A 20,730-nucleotide genomic window follows, 5' to 3' on the forward strand; every position below is an offset into this window, starting at 1 on the left:
AATTGTAAACAAATCTAACATACTTTGGGACACCCTACATTCGAGATTACCAAACAGCTGTGATTTTGGTTTCTTCCAAAGTCAGTTGGCTCTCCATATCCTCTACCCAAATGAAAGTTGTTTACTTCCAGTTTATTACTGTAAGTTGGTAATAAGCAATGCATTGAGTGACCCTTTTTTATCAAAATCTTTTTATTCCACCCTGTATATCTTGCAGGTCACCCTGTATAATGAGTTGAAATGTATATATTTGAATTGCTTATGCCTTCAGCTTTCCAAAATGTATACTTTTGCTAGTTTAGGGTTGATGATTGTCGAGATAATCTAATTAGAAACCCGGTTGGTGTAAAAATTTATAATATTTGTCATGTAACGCTAAGGGTGGCGAGTTCAGGACACACGGCCGTAACTTTCATTTGAAATACTCACTCCAGTTGTAGAAGATATAGGTAAAGCCATAATACAGAGGGAGTATGGGTTTCAAAGTGATTAACCCTGACCAATTACATTCAAAAAACATACTCTACCTATGGCAGGTTTTTCCAAAATCTTCCACAGGGGTAGTGTGGATTTCAAGTGAATAGCCCATTAGTGATTTTAGTTGCAAGAAGTGTATACTAGCCAAGAGTGACCGTTGCTCCATAAACTTGCATCATTTAAAATGTTCATTTTTAATTTTGCAGTGTTCACTTGGCAAGAAGGGTTCTTAGATTAGAGAGGATCAACACATCACTAACAAAAGAATTAGATGCCAGTAAGATGCAGCTAAGTCAACTTGGAGACGAGGTAAATATCAAATGGTAGAAACATACTTTCTACACAAAATTGAAATGGAAAGGAAAATTATACTTCTACGCTACTCAAATTTGGTACTCTCACCGGTGTCCTTTCACCGGGTCTTCAGCGGATGTTATTGCTCTGAAGATTGTTTTGAAAATTGAAATGTTTCACTAAGTGCAAACTTAAAAATACCAGTGCGCAGCTTTTCACAGCTTGGCTGCGGAATCCCTCATTCGGCGGGAGCTTTAGCATTTTAGCTGCAGTAAGCTGCAGCTTGGCTGGAGAAGGCTGCGCACTGGTAAATAGGTGTGGGCACTATAAAGTTTCTTGCTAGAGTTAGATACAAGAACAAAGAAATTAAGATGGCATCATTTCTGTTTTCCGAAAAGGGAATAAAACATCATAAATGTCAGCATAAAAAGAATTGGAGTAGAGAAAGTAAGGGCCCATACCTAAATACCAGTGAGCAGCTTGAATCTCTCATTCAATTGGAGCTTCAGCATTGTGGCTGCAGCTTAGCTGGGGAAGGCTGTGCACTGGTAAATAGGTATGGGCCCTAACCTTGAATGTTTGATTTGCCCTATGCCTTTCATAGTCTGTCAAGGTGGCAGCCATGGTTGAAGGTTCTCCACATATTCTGGTCTTGGGCCAAGTCTCTGGGCATCTCAATTCCTGTATCAACTTTTCTTGAGGCAATCATTTGTGTGTGTGTGACTAAAATGTTACCCCTCAAAAATGTATGTACAGTGTATGGGTCAGGTTCAAAAGAAGATTTTCTTTTTCTTTTTCCGATATTTTCTTGCATATTTGTCCTGTAATGATGAAAGTTGGTATAGGTTAACTTTATAATCAAATGCAGCAAACCTTTGACGAGCGCGACTACCGTGATGTTGCAAATTTGGAGCTAACAACGCGTACGGCGCACAGTTCATTCATAAATTTCCATTCGGCAACAGCAGATTGCCTCAGCAGCCAATCAGAGACAAGTGCATCCAACGCAGTAAATATGTGATGTATACTTAAAATACACGCTCGTCAAAGGTTTACTGCATTTGATTATAATATGCATTAAATTTGTTAAAAGCGCAAACTGCGAATATAATGATTGCAACGACCGAAAACTGTGCAATCTGAGAACCGCAGAATTCCTAATTTTGTTGGCTTGTCAGATGGGGTGGAGCATCTGCATAACACTGTGTTCTGTTATCCATTTTAATTTGAATATTTTATTTGAATTTCTTTTCACTTCCAGCTGTCCAATGCTACCTCATTATTAGACCAGGCACAGCAACCATACAATTATCTAATCGATAGTATACGCAGTCGTGATACGCAAATTGACAAGCACAAAGTTCACATAGCTGCACTAGAGGAAGACATCAGGTAAAAATAAATAAAATAAATAAATGTGTAGTACACCTGAGTACCAGCACACCTCCACCACTTTCTCGCTGCTATTAGGATATATATCAGAATTGTTTCCGCTTCACCAAGTCTGCACCTGATGCGCTGGTACTCTCAGCCAACTTAGATTGTGACCATTCCCAGCAGCTCCCTCATTTTACACGTGGGTGGAGTGGAGCAATTGAGATTTAAGCTGTCTTGCTCAAGGAACCTGAACCTGCAACCTTTTGATTATGAAGCTTGTGCTCTAACAATTAGGCCTCCATGCTTCCCTATTGACTTGGTAGTGGTCTAAGCAACATGATTATTTGGAAGGGTGACAACCAACCACAGAAGGACCTGTGTTGCTTTACTCTAAATAAACACATCACAAAATGTAACTAAAAAAGGAAGGAAGAAAGAAAGAAGATGAAGAGAAAAGTTATTTTCTCCGGTCCGGTTTTGAACCGTGCATGGACCCCTCAGGGATAGCAAACCACATGCCCAGCCAATGTTTTTGTTTCTATATTGTGTTCGGAAGATGTATGTCAGAAATATTTTTGTTATTTTATTTTCAGGAGATTAAAGCAACAATCTGAAGATCTGACAAGAGCTAGGAATCAAATGTCTGCTGATCTAGAAAGGTTACTCAATCAAAGAGAGGTAAAATACCAGCTGTCAATAGCTATACTGTGTCTCTTCTCAAGTTGAGAGTAACGCCATATTGGATTTTGTAGTGGCAGATTCAAATCGCACATGCTAACCTAATCTTGGGGGCATATACACACAGATAGAAGGACAATTTGTCGGTACAATGGCGATGCAACTGTGTAAACGCACTGATTCGAGTCTGCCACTACAAAATCCAACATGGCGTTACTCTCAACTTTAGATGAGACACAGTATAATGAATTTGTTTGCTTGCTCAAGCATGCTGAACCTTTTTTCAAGGTATACTCCAAATAGACTAATTAGTTAGTGCATGTAAGGCACCACATCGAATTTGGTCCTATAATGCTATCGGTGCCCAGCTAGGCAACAATGGCCCTTTCTATCATACCTGGGTCGTGTAATAAATTGTATCAAACATAATAATTAATAGTAATTACCGTAACTAATGTTATTGCTTTTCATTTGATTAAAAAAATGAAAGCACTTTTGAAATGTTGGGTGCGATAGAAAGAGCCATTGGTACTTAGGGCTGTAGGATCAAATTGAGAAAGTACAACACCCCAAATACAGTGAGTGATGAAATACTGTCTGTGGCATGAACTCCTTAAACATTAAGCATTCTTAAACCACTATAATAATAATCTTGGCAATCTGAGTGGCTTATCATCGTATGAGCCCCAACTTTATGCGCTAGAGTGAACTTGATAAAAAGGGTCACAAAAGGGGACGTAAATAACATCTAAACTTAATTTAAAGTTTGATATGTATAAGAATGAGATTAAAAGTAATGTTTAGAGACTCATCTGTGTATTTAACGCCATAACAGGGTAGATAGCATTTTATGTGGAACAACAAAATAATGGTATCTAGTGTGTTATATCAGGCGATAGATAAATGGCTGGGTCTCAAAACAATACACTTTTCAGAGATGCTACTTTTCAGGTTTTAGCCTGAATTCAGGTTTTTTGTGAGTGCAAATTCACACATTTTTATTTATTTTCAGCCTGTTGTGGGACTTTTTGGCCTGCATTCACATGCTTTTTCAGGTTTTTCTCACCAGTTGCGTGATTTTTAATGTGAAACTGAGTGGCATTTCTGACTTTTACACTTTCATTTTGCAATCAATGATGATAATTCTGTCATCATAAAGACATAAACCTATGAGAGCATTTTACAGGCTCCTTGCGCAGCTCTTACCCAAATGGCAACGAGATAAAGAAAGACTAGAAAATTTGAGAGGACACTAAAACACAAGAAAGGAAAAAGAAAGCATGGAAGAAAAAGAAGTCTTTGTTTGCTTGTCCTCATCCGACCGACCGGCTTGGCAGTGCCGACCGGTTTTTTAAATACAATTTTCCCAAAATATTGATGAGTGTTCATCTGAAAAACTTAAGATTTATAAGAAATACACCTGGCTGAGGGTTCTGATATTTCGTATCATCATCCTCAGTGTCTACAAAAAGTGAAACATCACTGAACTTTAAAATGCAGTATTTTACACGTCAAATAAAGTTGGGTTTACCTTGAATTTGTCTTTGGTGGAAATTCTGTGGTCAGTGAGTGTTTTACATACAAAAAGTACTTCACATTATTATACTTTTGGTACTTGGGGAAAAAAAGATATAAGAAAAAAAATTCCTGACCGACCAACCCAACATCTGATGGGAGAGGAATAATTAGAACCTGCATTATGTTGAAGCGCAATCTCCCCCATTTTAATTTCATGTATTTCCTTTTCATTCTTCAGCAAATGGCTTTGATGAAGCAAGTAGTTCTTGGTTTAAGCCAACACCATGACCAATCTAGTAGGAATGTCAACCCTGTACACATAGAGAGACTCAACTCGCCACCTATGACCAAATCACAGTTAGAAAAATCTAGTGCATTCCAGCCAGAACCGACAGTGTTTGTAAGTTTACATTCTTGTTCATGGATAGACAGGTATTAAGCTGAATTTATACTGATCGCTTTTGCAGAAAAGCGATTGCCATGCATGCTCAGTGTTTACTTACATTTCCAGAGCGTCAAGCCGATCAATCGATTCAAATCTCAACCAACTGGATATTATGTTGCTAATTAATGTACCTTTCTCGATTATTAACTTTCGGTGATGAATTATTTCAAAACAATAATTATTGACAGCAACTTATGTTTTAAAAATGTATTTTGTGGCATTTAGAATATTTGAATTGTAGTCTGCAATCGCTATCGCCGTGATAAGTATAAATGCAAAAGCGACAGGCGATGCATCGCAAAATTCGGCGATTGCCCATCGCTTTCCAAAAGCTTTCTTTCGTAATCGCCCGGCGATCGAGTATAAATTCAGCTTTATGCTATTTTATCCTTCAGTTGACATGAATTCTATAATATACAGGCAGGTAATATTTTTCGTATTACCTACAAGCACAATCCTAACACACCTAATATGCATAACATAACTCGTAAGATATCATAAGACGCGCACATGCTTCACGCGCGGCATGGCTGCACTTTTGTTAAAAGCAAGGAAGAAATTGGCCTACTCGTCAGTAAGATTATCAAAACTAAATTCCTTCACCAAAGTTTATGAACAAGGCGGAAGATAATAAAATTCATGTTCACTAAAGGATAAAATTGTTACCTCTGTTTGTTCTTACAAAATACGGGACACTATCTACAGACTGGTGCTGTATTACATTCAGCATTTGGCTTGATGGCACCAGACTGTAGATATTTTCCTGTATTTTGTGAGAACAAACAAAGGGTAACTAATAGCATATAGAGTATAATCTATTGACATAAGTCTCCATTATATCTTAGACTTATACATCCATATTCGCCATAGAAGTAGTGATGTAACAGGATAGATGAATACAATTTTTTGAATATATCGCCCTGCACTACAAGCAGGTTGCACTCATCACCTGTGTATATCTGCAGTCATAGATTGAATACAATACTTGTCTTTTCAAGGTACTAATCTTACAGGTGTGAGTGATCAGCATGATATGAATATTCTATAGAATTACTATCCAGGTCTTTATCCCTTTTCTTTGACATCTGTGATTCAATGCATAGGTACCTTGTGAACATTGTTGTGCAAGGTGATATATTAAAAAATTGTATTCATCTATTGCTATAGTAGTTAATCCTGTTACATCACTACTTTTACGGTGAATTGTTACCTTCATCAGACCAGAGAAGGTGTAATAATCTTCTTTGATGTGACATGCAGTATGCTACTAAGTGTACCAACTTTTGTTTGCTTATTTCTCTCTTCTTTTTACTTCCTCTTCCAGACGAGACAAGATCCACCAAGGTGGTACAGCAAACTAAAGGATAAGAATACATGACAGACCATAAGCCATGCAAGAAGCATAATGTGTGACAATCATTTACATTGTATGTTGAAACAATGCTGAAGCTTGATCAAACCCAAGGACATGACAAACCCCAAACCGTGCAAGAAGAATATCTGTGACAATCATTGCTGAATCGAGATCAAACCTGAGGATAAGGACAGACCACAAACCATGCAAGAAGCATAATGTGTGACATTCATTCATGTAGAAACAATGCTGAAGCTTGATCAAACCTGAGGATAAGGGCAGATCACAAACCATGCAAGAAGAATATATAAAAATGTGTGACAATCATTCATGTAGAAACAATGCTGAAACTTGATTCAACTAAAAAAATTAAAAAGGCAGTAATTAAGCTAGATATGCATGACAAATCGTCTTCCATTTGTAAACTCTTACCTTTTCAAAACAGTAATATAAGCTCACCTTTGGGTAGCTTTCAACCAGCAACTGAGCCTTCTTTGCCCCAATAAGAGCTGATTGTGATGACTATTAAGACTGAACACCAGTGAATGCTGTTCTACATTTTAGTCATGACCACAAAGGCGTGCAAGATCCAATGTGTGACATGCCCAATGAGGTTAAACCAAAGAGTACCACCTCCTCCATGATTATGTGTCTCATGGATGGCAAATATCGTACTTCTGGATAATTTAAGCTATGTGCCTGGAAAACTTTGATTCAAGCGTGTGGTTGTATTCGTTGTGTGTGGAACATGTTGTACCAACGCTCAAGCTTAAATAAAGACCCAAATTATCGTTTAATTTCAGACTCTTGTAGAAAAATGCAGGAGGTATTTACCCTCCATGTGTGACAAACCCAAATGGCAGATTTACCATATTGGTAGACACAGTAATTTTGAGTGGGTACTCTTTGGGTATAAATTCTTTGGACATGCCATGCATGCAAACTGCATATGAATAACTATCATGTTGGACTTTTTGCCAGATTCATAAGTTCAGACAAAGTAATGACAGTGTTAAATTTTACCTGGCTTTACAGTAAAAGATTTTTGTTGGTTGGTGGGTGGTGTGGAAAACAGATGTCACAGGTAAAATAAACAAAAGTGTCTCAAAGTTGATGTTGACTGCTCAGTGCCAGAAGTGGGTAAGTGCAATAGCTGGCATGTGTACATGAGTACAATATGTGACCAGATCTGGTACAATCAAGCTAAAGTTGGCAATAATGAAACTGAGATATAGGCAAAAAGTGAGGAGAAAAAAACAATAAAAACATAAGAAAATGGGTATGTAAAAAGTTCATAACTTTGCCACCAAGTATTCAAGAGACCTGGGATTCACTATCAGTAATTGTATGTACTGAACAAGTTAGTAATGGTAGTAACTCAGTTTGCAAAATTTCCGACTTTGGAATGAGTGTGTAAATTGCTAAATGTTCACAGGGCAGCTATTGCACTTACCCACTTCTGGCGCTGAGCAGTCGATGTGCAGTGGCGTAACTAGGGTTGGTAGCGCCCGGGCAAGAAACAAAATTGGTAGCTCCATGTACTGGCCATGTTGCTGTTGTGTGATTGTAAGCTATATACCTGTGACCATTGCCAATGGGCGGATGCTAAAATACTTTAAAAAATAAGCTACCACTTGAAGTCCATACACTCCCTATGGAAGACATGGCCTTATTATATCTTCCATATGGGTTGTATGGATTTCAACTTAAATAGATCTAAGGTGTTGCAGATTTACATGGATATAGGATCATACATGTATACTACCTCCATGGTCAGTGTAGCCAAATGTATCTGTAGGTGGTCATGTCCCTGGCGTTATGATTTTGCATAATGGTAAAGTACCCACACAGTACAGGGATGATAAGCAGCCTGTTTAAGATATATCTTAGGATATTGTTACACAAATTGAATTTCGTTGCTGGTTTGTCAGCTGCCACAATTCAAGTTGTAGCTAGCATTGAGAATTTAAAGGAGAGGATGAATTTGACATATGTGATGCGATCAAGCAAAATCAGTCGGAACTCGGAAATATTGATTTTGAGATATAGCCAAACAAAGGAAATATTTCCTGTTGTTTTGGAAAATCTTTAATTGCTCATATCTTTGGAACTGTTTGTTCAATTTTAATGCGGTTTTTTGCAAACTGCAGCTTTGTAAATGCTTTTTACTATCCTATAAGAAACTGAAAATTTAATATTTCCGAGTTCCGACTGATTTTGCTTGATCGCATCAAATATATGGGATATAGGAGCTGCACATTTTTTTACTAAATTCGAATTTAGATCTCTGGAGTAGACCATTATTACGATAGTCTTCCATGTGGAAACACAATGAAGTCCTGATAGGACTGTACTCAGGGATATTATACATAGAACAGACTTCTCAAAAGACTTTGAGATCATGCTGGTTACTTTGAAATAAACAGTGTGGAAAATTAAGTCAAGTGGCCCTATATTTCCTATATATTTTTGAACTTTTCCAATATTTTCCTATTGTCAAAAAATGTCCTATAATTCCTATATTTTTGCCAAATTTAGGAAAATAACATGTTTTTTTTTTCACTTGTACTAGTGAATTTTATGCGAAATTGACAAGTTTGGCGTGCTTCACGTACAGTCTGTCGTAAATTTTCAGCAGGTCAGTATAGGTAGATTTTATTGGCCTCTATCTTTTGCACAGTATAATATTAGACATACCAGTCAAAAATGATGCACACATGCAAAAATTAAAGCACCTTTAACAATAGTTACTGGTCCCCAATATTTCTGGGTTGAAGCCTGATTAAAACAAACATGGGAAGTGGTAGTATATAAGGCCAATACAACTGATTGGGTTATATTAATTTAAGTAACCCAATACAACTGATTGGGCCATATCAATTGAATTAGTTATCTCAAAGTGCCTACGTGCATGCTATAACTAAAAGTGTGTGTGTTATCCTTGCATGAGAAGTCCAGATACCCTTTGTCCTCTTTTTTATTTTTATTTCTTGTAAAATTGCATAAAATAACACTGCACAGCCACAAAAAGAAAGTCCTCACTCCTGTGACCTATGACATTTTGATTGACACGGATGTGGACTTGGTGCAGAATCTTATTACTATTAGCTTCAATTTGATACATTTCTTGCTTTGAAGCGAATGTAACAGATGGGCCCAGGAGCTTCCAGGGGTCTGCCTTAGGGTCCCTGGCTAACATACTCTTACTGATTTTGTCCCCATTTTTATTGATAGTTCCTCGTGAGCCATTTGAAATACATTAGTGGGCTGGATTTGGCCAGTGGATGTTGAGAATCCTTGACTTAAGAGCTTTTGGTATCAGATTGGAGCAAATCTGAACACATCGGTTATCAATGGTCATAACAAGGTTTAGATTTATTACAGGTTAAAGCAAGTGAGGACTTTCTTTTTGTGCTGTGTGTAATGTACCTATTGTAATGTCTTCCATAGCACATTGTTGGCTGTATTTACTATTCAGGTTGGTTTCAGCAACACATCTTATTAATTTTTTTGCTATATTTTCTAACTTCTATCAAAAACAAAATTCACACTATGATTTAATTTCTATTCAGTTCTTGTAGTTTCCTATTGCTTGATTTATATACCATTGTAAATTCTATCATATACAAAGGGTTAAGGGACCATGGGTTGTCAAGCTCTTCATGAGTTTTCACCAACCCTACCATCAATTTTGTATATTTGACTTTATTATATTGTATTTTCCTTTTGCTGAAATAAAATTATATGAATTATATTGTATGAACTGTTTGTCAAATTTGTCACAATCTGGGCTATACAGTGTGTTTCGAAATAAATGTAACACTCTGATTTGCAAGTGTTGGTCCAAATGTAAAAAAAAAACCAAGTAAGTGAATCACCTCAAACACCCAACCCCCTCGTACTCTCCAACTACTGGGGTGGATTATAATGCCATAGAACAAACATCAGTCATCCTATAGGGGGAGGGGGCACCGACCATTCTTGGGAGAACCGGACCGGATGGAGGGGGGGGGGGCATAGCTGAAATTTAAAAGGCCACCCTTTTTGTGTGATTTGGCAGTGTCCCTAGTCATTACTGTTATGTAATCAAGTGTATGATATAATTTATACATAATTATGTGGTTTGAAAGACAAATGTACATTCTTTATGTGGTCATCAAAAATTTCCATCTAAATAATCAATATTGGCCTAAGGGGTCTTTTATTATATACTGACCAACCCTCGTACATATCGATAGATACTTTTTGTCTCGCCTGATAAGGCAGGAGACTATATAATCACTTTTCCGTATGTAGGGGTGTGCGTGTGGGGGTGTGTGTGTGTGTGTGACAAATTTGATTAAAGTTTTGGTTTTCGCCTATTTTCTCGGAGACTAGGAGTCATACGCTTCTCAAACTTGGTGGGTGGGTGCATCTTGACCCGAGACAAAACCGGTTTGTATTGGTTAGTGGGTCAAGGTCACTGAGGACCTCTAGAGGTCATCTGAGGTCAAATTAGTAAAAACTGTCGTATGGGCATGAAACTTGGTAGGTACAGTCAACATTTCAAGCCAAAATTTTTGAAGGTCATTTCAAGGTCACCAGGGGTCATCTGAGGTCAAATTAGTAAAAACTGTCGGATGGGCATGAAACTTGGTGGGTACAGTCAACATTTAAAGCCAAATTTTTGGAAGGTCATTTCAGGGTCACCAGGGGTCATATGAGGTCAAATTAGTAAAAACTGTCGATGGACATGAAACTTGGTGGGTACAGTCAACATTTAAAGCCAAATTTTTGGAAGATCATTTCGAGGCCACCAGGGGTCATCTGAGGTCAAATTAGTAAAAACTGTCGTGTGGGTATGAAACTTAGTGGATACAGTCAACATTTAGAGCCAAAGTTTTGGAAGGTCATTTCAGGGTCACCAGGGGTCAAATTAGTAAAAACTGTTGCATGGGCATGAAACTTAGAGTATACTAGGCCCTATTATACCAAAATGTCTATAGGGGGGACTTACTTTTTTTTGGAACCGTTTACTACCTTAGGGTATTAGCTACCTCAAGGTATACCTCACGTGTACTACTATATACCAGCGCTTTGGGTCTCGTCTTTCTTTGTGAAAATTAGGAAAAACAGAAATTGTCATTTTTGACTTTTTATCTGAAAAGTGATTTAGGCCTGACAGTTAATGCCGCGATAAGGGCAAAGATGAAGTATGGATGAAAATTATGTTTGATACTTGATTGTTAGCTGGATGTATGAATTTTGGTATCTTAAAAGTGGGTTAGTAGAACAAGCACTGAAAAATTAAGTCGGGACCGTGAGTGAGGGGTAATTCTGGACACACATGCGTCTCTATACAGATGGTGTAATACTAACTGGGCACTTGTTATTTCGAAAATATAGACAACAACGACAGCCCCCATACATGCTTGAGGTAACAGAAGTAGGCCCCCTACCTAATACCATCTAGGGGATTAGCATCGCACTCCACTTTCCCTCTTAGCAGCAATCATTGTGTCCGGGATTACCCCCATCATTTTCTATACCGGTACCATTTTGTTTTGTTTTTAATTAGGCCCCTATAACTTATTAACTATAGATGTTGAGTTAAAAACTGTTACTAGTTAGAACATGGGGCCTACTCCTACTTTGCATTGATATGATTTTCACTGATGTATTGTAGGACCTACTTTATTTAATCTTGTAGGCCTAGGCCTATCTGTGTAGCCTTAACGAAAGGTGCCTGGGATTACCATATTCTCCCCTAGAACTGTTAATCATCCTTCGGCCTACTTTTCAATCAAAATGATATAGGCCTACTGCAAGCCACTTTTCATTCATTCTTTTATATATGCATTAGGCTAACCCACTCATTCATTCTTTCATTCATTCATTCAAGTCAATGAGATGAGCGCACTTGAGAATATGGTGAGTTTGGCACATTTTCTTTCAGAGTAGGCCTACAGGCCCGCCTACAGGAGCTTACAGGCCTAGGCTATCTGTCTTAAAGGGGCATTTCGTGATCCACAGCCTCATCCCCCCACTTTTCCCCAAAAAAGTTGAGATTTTTACACCACTGGATACCTCTGGCTAGGCCTACATAATGTTTATGTACCAAATATTTCTTGCAGATTAATTCGTTTAGCAAAAATATCGCCAAATTTGAATTTCGTTCTGGTGCACCAGAACGAAATTACAACACATTGTCTATGGAGCAGTGTAATACACATAATCATGCATAACTCGCAAACGCAAAATCGGAATCAACTGAAATTTTGGAAATAAGCTTTTTCGTGGATATCTACTGAAAATGTCATAAAAAGAGGATGCTAGGATCACGAAATCCTCCTTTAATTCAACGAAAGTTTGACTTTTATTTAGTGCCAGTTGGAACTAAGTAAATGATCAGGATTGAGCTATGTTTCATTTGGCAAAAGATTATAATATTTTTTTAATCCCAAAACAAATTAGTGCTATATTTTTCTGGAATAGGGATCATCGGCGTCATTTTCAGTGACGTGGTACGGTCATGACGGTGAGCTCTAATTCTGAATCATGTCGGTGCTCCAGTCCAAGTAGGAAGAACATTTTTCTCGAACGCAAGCGGGTATGGCAAGCCAGGTGCTCAATAATTCGATATTAACTCTGTCGCTTAAACAAACATAGGCCCTACCTACTTTAGGGTGCGGTTTTGTTTGTTTGAGCAAATAACTCTAATAATCACCAACATTTTTAAATATTGTATTTTCCCCCCGCTTCCGCGGCACGGGTTTTTTCAGCCTCAAAATAGACCTAGGCCTATAATAGGCCTTAAATCTGCGCGCCGGCCGTCAGCTTGAATGACAAAGGTAACTTCGGCCCTGGAGGTATCCTCCCGTTACGGAACGCGAACAGACTATATAGACCCCACTGACAAGCCTAGTTTGTCCACTTTGAAAATTGAAGTAGGCCTTTTATGCACATTCAGTGGCGTAGCGATGGGGGCAGTGTCCCCTGGGCGCTGCCCTTAGGGGCTGTGCAATAATTATGTGTACCCCCAGGGTGGTGAATTTTCAAAATGGTCTGCCAAAAATTGCTTGCCCCCCCCTTTGGCTGTGCCAAAAATCTTTGCCCCCCTTTTACATGCCAAAAACCTTTGCCCCCCCTTACACATGCAAAATTTTGGGGAACCCAAATTTAAAACCTTAAAAATGTGTTCCTAACGTTTTCCTACACCTTTTTGGGGCATATATAGAAATGGTGCCCAAAATATCTGTGCCAAAAATCGCTTGCCCCCCCTTTTGACCTGCCAAAAATCGCTTGACCCCCCCTTTCGACCTGCCAAAAATGCTTGCCTCCCCCCCTTTTGGCCTGCCAAAAAATCTTTGCCCCCTATAATCCCCTATAATTCACCAGACCGGGGTACACTACACATTGCACCATCACCACCCCTTGGGGGAGGGCGCGCCGACTCGACTAATTCAGCATCGATTCTGCGCCCCTCCAAGCGATGAAAGTCAAAATTTTTGCGCGCTTCCCGCACATTTCAGCACAAATAATTTGAAAGATCAATTTAAGACAGATATTCAACTTCATTATAACCAAAATTAATTAGCGGTAGACCCTAATTATGCAAATTGCGCGCGCAATTGTTTAAAAAATGTGTGGGGCGTCATTTAATATCCGAATAGCCCTGGGCACCAATGTGCGTCGCGTATTAAGACGCTCCGGTCCGATGCATTAATCTGAGGTTGTCACAAACAGTTTGGGGTTAACAAGTGTAGCCCTATTTTTGTGATTTTTTCAAGTGAAAATTGTTGCGTAATTACGGAAATACCATATAGGATTCCCCATCTTTCCAAAAATGTAAGCTAATGTATTGGTTTTTTATATACTTTGGACGTACACCAGAAATAATAACATCGGAAAAGGTCCATGTTCTTTTAAGCCATTACTCTCCCTTAAAGCAAAGGTTGAAGTTTGATTACTCTGATCAAACTATGTGCCAAAAACCGGGTAGGCCTAAGGGAAGTCTGATTGACTTGGTCAATATTTTATGCAAAAATAGCATGCCTTGCCTGGGCCTGGCTGTAATTTTTAAATTTTTAAATTGATTATAATGGAAAGTTTAAAAACTTTCCATTGTAATCAAAAACTACTCCGAGATAATTATAATCGTTACACACAATTAGGTTCTCATTACCATTGTGCAATTAAATGGTTTTCTTCTGATCTTCCCACGGGAAAATATTACAACTTTTGTTTTGCTTGGATTAACAGTAAAGATTTATGGTGCAATGGGCTTGCCATAACCAGCGGGTCAAAGGTCATATTTATACTCGGCAGCGAACATGGCGACGGCCAAGGGAAGTGAAAACATAGGAACAAATTCCTCTGCCTATACTCGAAATAACGGGCCTGAACAGGGAGTATCAGATCACGATCACACGTGCAAAGATGATAAATGTAAAGAGGCACCAAAAGCGTTGGATATCTTCCAATCCGTAAAAGCTGGGTAAGCTTTTTAGCTCATGTCCATCCGTCACAAAATTCAATTGAATTTTGATTCATTTCCATGTTTCAGTTCGAACCTTAAGGTAGGAGCATCGGATAATAGACCCATGCAGGAAAATAGCCACTATTTCAAATCAGAATTATGTATCCATTTCAAATATATAACCAATTGAAGATAAGTCTTTACTCCACTGATTTTTAATGTTTCATGAAAATTTAAACAATTCTTATGTTTTTCTTTATTTTTGAAAATTCCTAATTTTTTCTACTAATAATTATTGCTAGCCTAGAGGGAATGTGATATGGTCTCCATAGTTTGTGGGGTGGTTAATAAGCCTAATATCTAAATTCTCTCGCCAGATTTTTTGGATAAAGTGTTTATTTTTTGAGGAAAATCATTTTTTCTATTTTTAAATTAGGGAAATCTAGAAACACCCATAACATAAAATAGAAACACTCTATTAAAAAAAGCTGGCGAGAAAAGTTTCTAAATTTAATAACCTTTCATATGACACCTTGTTTGTTATAATTGGCCCTATGGTTAGCTCAGACAATAATTATGAAATTGGGTCATTCAGTGTTTCTAGATCAAATCAAGAAAATTTGAGCAAGTACTAACATTACCTTCAAATATCCCCTATATTACTGACCAATATATTGGAAAAAAGTCACTAATATTATTTGGTAACATTTTTGTAATAAAAAGATCCAAAAAGCAGTTCTATAAATGGGATAGAAAGGAGAAAAAATAATATTTAAACATAGTATCCACTTTCAAACTTTTACCAATTTTAGTGAACGAGGCTTAGTGTCAAAACCACTTTCTGTGCAAAGTCAATGGGGCTTTCTAATGATAAAAAATGGCATAACTCAAAAACGCTTTGTAGGCAAAAATTAAAACTTGGCAGGCAAGTTTTTCTCACCCAACTGCACATCCTGTATCATTTTAAACCAAATCTGTGCATGACACCGTAGCCGATGTTTCTACCTTAAGCTGAATCGCTGAAGCTTAAATCAAGAACTCAAGCATTGCATTGTCATGATTGTCAAGCTTCGAATATGCATCAAATCAACAGTTCTACGTTCTTAAATAGTACAGGGATCTATACGGTGATTTTTTTTATTTTGGGTGTATCACCGTATAGGCATTTTACATTGAAAATACATGTCACCCATGCACCACACAATTGAATAGCAGCCCGGTACTGCACAGGTTTGCTGTTTACCAGTTACTCTCGTCCAGACTTTAGGTAACCTAGGCAAACCTTAGTTAACACATTTACTAGTCAGCGAATTCGCCGAGACCGGGGCCCCAACACAATGCATATTTACATAGAAATTTGAATTTTTTTTGAGAATAGGTGGGTGAAGGAAACCTACATTAATGTGCTTTCTATACTTCACTTGACCCAAATATATGATTTTTATGGTGATAATCAAGTCGCACATGGAATTTTAGAGGATTTTGATAGCAGTTCCATTAAAAAAAGCTGCCATCGCCATGAGACTAAGATCTAGAAACACCCCGAAATGCCGTTTTGGGAATTTTGCTAGCTGAATCTTTTTGATGAAAGTCAATCTTTGACAAGATGTAACTTTGCTACGGAAAGTGCTATGAAAAAAAGGTTTTCAGTTTTGGCTTAGTTTACTCAAGGCCCGGCCTTGTCAAGGGCTTTAATTTGATATATAAAACGATGCAATTTGATGGCAAATTTGAATTCACCTAGGATACTTACAGACTTGTATAGTATTGGGACCCGTCATGAGTAATGCAGTGCGGGTCCAAGCCATGGAGTGCAGTACAGGTCCCAGGCCATGGAGTGCGGTACGGGTCCCAGGCCACGCCGCAGTGCGGGTGCGGGCAGTGTTCGAAATAAGCACTTATCCTCTTGTCCAAAAATCACTGGGGACAACCATATTGAGCTATGTACTTATCCCCTGGACAACCACATTTTGGATTCTTTGCACTCAAAAACATGACATATATATTTTGGGGACAACCAAAATGTTTTGAGGACAAGCAGAATTCATGCTTTAGTTGTCCTCGGGACAACCTCCATATTTTCCTTATTTCGGACACTGGGTAAGGGTACGGGTCCCAGTCCATGAGTACGGGTACGGGTCCGAACCCAAAATAGGGTGTGAGTACGCAGTGCAGTGCAGAGCCATGAGTACGGGTGCGGAAATGGGACTCGAGTGCAGGTGCAGGTGCAGGTCCCAGTATGGGTAATGGTGCAGGCCATGGGTACAGGTACATGAGTCCTATGGGTATGGGTATAAACAAAGCTATTGTTATTGGTATTTAAACATTAATTTATTAGCAATATTTTGCTGTAAATACACTCCTTAATTTCAAACCCACCCCTGGAATTACTTTTTCTGTAAGGATTGTTCCTTCTGCAAAATGATTTTAAAAACCTTTTGAATCAACTCAATCGGACAATACGTTGCGAAGATACAGCCTTTTAAAGATTCACAAAATTGGCCATTTTTACCCCATTTTTACAGTCAGTCGTGAGCACGCTCAAACGCTGCTCTGTGTGAAAGTAAATATGCATAACAACCAGTGCGCGTAATGCTCCGTGGCCAATTATGCATACTAATTAGCTCATGACATTCCCCCCTGTTTGAAGAGCTCTCATTTCTTTGTTTTAACACGAAAAATTACGAAACTTTCAAATTATCATGCCAACCCAATGAACTTGCACGTTGCCAAAAAAGAAGTAGATCCAAGTTTATTTGGATGAATAAATAGCGTGTGATTTGAACTAGCACATTTCAGTACAAATGTCGGAAAAAAACACAGTATTAAAGTCCATTTTTCTGCGGTAATTGAAATAACACATTCGCATAATCCAAAAATCTGACCAATACAAAGGTTTTGAATACAAATACCTCGAAAAATCCGTGCAATTGGCGTAAATCGACCAGGAGGTAGACATTTTTTTGGGAAGGTAAAATGAGGTTCGAGAACAATCAGCCCATGACATTGCCCTGTTTGAAGAGCTCTAATTTCTTTATTTTAACACGAAAAATTATCACTCTCTCAAATTAGCATTCCAAACTAGTAAACTTGCATGTCACAGAAAAAGAAGGAAGTCAAAGATTATTTAGATGAAAAATAGCGTGTGTTTTGAACTAAACAATTTCAGTAAAAAGTTGGGAAAAAAAAGCATCATACTTAAACTTAATTTTGTATTTGTAATTTAAATAACACAATCGTAAAAATCACAAATATGAAAGATAAAACGGTTTTGTACACAAATGCCACGAAAATGTTGTACAAATTGACGTAAATCACCGGAGGTAGACAGTTATCGGCGAAGATGAAATGAGCTTTGAAAATATTCAGGTATTTTAAAACTTTTTGTTTAGTTATTTATGCTTTGGCGAATTTAACCGCGTATCTCACTGTACACCACTTGCATAGCGCGCGTCACATAAAGTTAACCGGCGCGCCGTAGCGTATTTGTGTTAGGGCGCTAGCGTACAACCCGAATGTTGATTGATAGGTGGCGCAAAAAAATACCACGAAAGGCCTGCAATTCGGTAAAATTCGCATATTTACAAAAATTTAAAAGAACAATTTAGACACTTAAACAAAATAACACATACCTATAAATATACCAAGCGAAGCGGAATTATGTGAACTACGTGAAAATGAAGTAAAAAAGTTCATGATTAGGTAAATCGGATGGGAGGTAGAGCGAATGTCGCCTAAGGTTTTCAATTTGGAAAAATTGAACAAAAAGTTAGTGTCATTTAAATGATCAAAAACAACAAAAATAAAGCAAACTTGGTCTCGTTTTTTGTCACAGAATTAAATGTACATGCCTCCTTAGCAATTTGGAAGCAATTTTGAAATGTTTTCATAAAACAGATGACAGTATATACCTATCCTTTCAGGTCAGCCAGTGCTGAGCGTGTTTTTGTCTAAATTATTGTACACGGATTGCGGCGAGAAACCATGAGATTCTTCGAGATCCTCATTTCACAACTAGCCGATTCAGCTCATTAGCGACCGTGCTCACGACTGACTGTTTAGGAAAATCCTGATTTTGTCATAAATTTGCATATTCATGAAGCGATAATTGTGGGAATAAAGTCAAAGAAGGCATGAGATGTATTGTTTTTGTTTATTTTTAAATGTTCATTTTAAATGCAAATATTAAAAATCCTGGGTCATAATTGCTATATTTGCTTCTTTACAACATTTTTAAAATGGCTGAAATCACAAAAAAAATAACTCTTTTGCCAGGACTTTTAAGGTAAATATGTGTGATTTTCACCATTGAGGGCGCTATTATGTGCAAATTATGACCTTCAAAGGCCTGTATTTCCTAAACTACACAACCAAATTATCTGATTTTTGCACAGGATTTTGCTCTGAGGGTCTAGATTGTATATAGCATAATTGTACATCTTTGGGAAAACAGTTTTATTTGATGACAAAAATTTATTTTGTGCGTAACTTTTTATGCGTGACCGTACAAAAATGCTATATTCACCTTCATTACGAGCAGAAAATTTTCTATCTAATTAGGTAGTCGGGTTTGCACAGAAGTTACTAGGAGACAAATTATATGGAATTCAAAATGCCCAAAAGTTTTCCAACTGCTGCAGAATCTGTTACAATTTCCACCATGCATTTGTGTATAGGCAGGGGTACACACAATATACTAAAATGCAGAAAACCTTAGACGAGCGCGTATTGTAAGGATACATCGCGTATATACTGCGTTGAACGCACTTGTCTCTGATTGGCTGCTAAGGCGATATATTGTTGCTGAGTGGAAATTTATGAATGAACTGTGCGCCGTACGCGTTGTTAGCGCCAAATTTGCAACATCACGGTAGTCGCGCTCGTAAAAGGTTTGCTGCATTTTAGTATAGCTAGCATTGTGGCCACCCTACTTAAAGGTGACATATTTTGGGATGCAAAATTCATGCAAATGAAAACAACTATGTCTTTGTATGAATAGACACACAGACTGCACTAGAATACTTATTCCAACATACATTTAGTAGTATCAATCTCAAAAGGTCAATTGGATCTCAAATTTGATCAAAAATTTGTAGACTTTTAATTAATTGTCAATTTTCCAAATAAGTGGAGCCTTTCATGCACATCCACACATCCCAGGCACACACCAGATTATCCATTAGCTTAAGGGCTGGGGTATGAGCGTTTGGACAGTATTTATTTTGGGACATTAGAGCACATCAGACATATCGAATTGCATTCTGAATACGAAGAATGTCATTCTGATATCAAATAATTTTGAATTTTGAAATTAGCAATTTAATACACATTTTATGGCAAATCATTAAAATTGATATTTTTGATATAAAACAGTACTTGAAGTAAACTTTATAAATCTGATGATTTCTACTTAAAGTGTATGTAGGTGGGTTGAAAAGCCGACGATCAATTGAAAATTTTGACCTTTCGTATTGAAGATATGGATTTTTTTTCCCAAAACACCAAAAAAAATAAGGTCTTTTTGGGAAAAAATCCATATCTTCAATATGAAAGGTCAAAATTTTCAATTGACCGTCGGCTTTTCCTCCTGCTACATACACTTTAAGAATATATCATTAGATTTATATAATTTACTTCGAGGACTGTTATATATCAAAAATTCAAAAATATCAAATTTTTATAATTTGTCATAAAATTCAGATATATTGTGATTTTCAAAAATGAAAATTATTTGATATCAGAAAGACATGCTTCAGATTCAGAATGCAATCGATAGGTCTGAGGTGCTCTCATGTGCCACAAAAAATACTATCGAAACGCAATAAACGCTCATTTTAGATCCCTTAATATTATCATTAATTATGTACATCAGGATAATTATATCCAAGATTTATTAATACTTTGCCTATAAGCTCCTATAAATCCTAAATTTCTCAGTGTTTACAGGTGCGGTGAAGGAACTCTTCTATTCATGTGACTCAGATGCACTATCCCAAGTACATGTGCATGGAGGAAAGTGTTCACTGCTCACACCAGTCACATTATCAGTGTAGTTCTTCATGTGTGCACTTGTGCATGTAGGGAGTGTATTAGGATGGGGAATATTAAAATAATGAATAAAAGCTATGA

General features: G+C 37.5%; 2 protein-coding genes across 2 annotated transcripts in view; both read left to right on the forward strand.

The window, feature by feature from the left end:
• The window catches only part of LOC140144571 (progesterone-induced-blocking factor 1-like), a 46,266-nt gene extending 36,364 nt beyond the window's left edge, over positions 1-9,902 (forward strand). The window contains 5 exon segments of the mRNA XM_072166391.1: positions 684-786; positions 2,033-2,163; positions 2,742-2,826; positions 4,583-4,744; positions 6,114-9,902. Coding sequence (XP_072022492.1) covers positions 684-786; positions 2,033-2,163; positions 2,742-2,826; positions 4,583-4,744; positions 6,114-6,167 — 535 coding nt within the window. The 3' untranslated portion in view covers positions 6,168-9,902.
• Positions 9,903-14,442: 4,540 nt separating this feature from the next.
• LOC140144577 (uncharacterized) overlaps positions 14,443-20,730 on the forward strand; it is a 30,368-nt gene continuing 24,080 nt past the window's right edge. Inside the window, exon 1 of the mRNA XM_072166397.1 lies at positions 14,443-14,619. Coding sequence (XP_072022498.1) covers positions 14,456-14,619 — 164 coding nt within the window. The 5' untranslated portion in view covers positions 14,443-14,455. The remainder of the gene's footprint in view (positions 14,620-20,730) is intronic.

Source organism: Amphiura filiformis, unplaced genomic scaffold (genome assembly GCF_039555335.1).
Source record: "Amphiura filiformis unplaced genomic scaffold, Afil_fr2py scaffold_64, whole genome shotgun sequence".
In the NCBI taxonomy this organism is placed as follows: Eukaryota; Metazoa; Echinodermata; class Ophiuroidea; order Amphilepidida; family Amphiuridae; genus Amphiura; species Amphiura filiformis.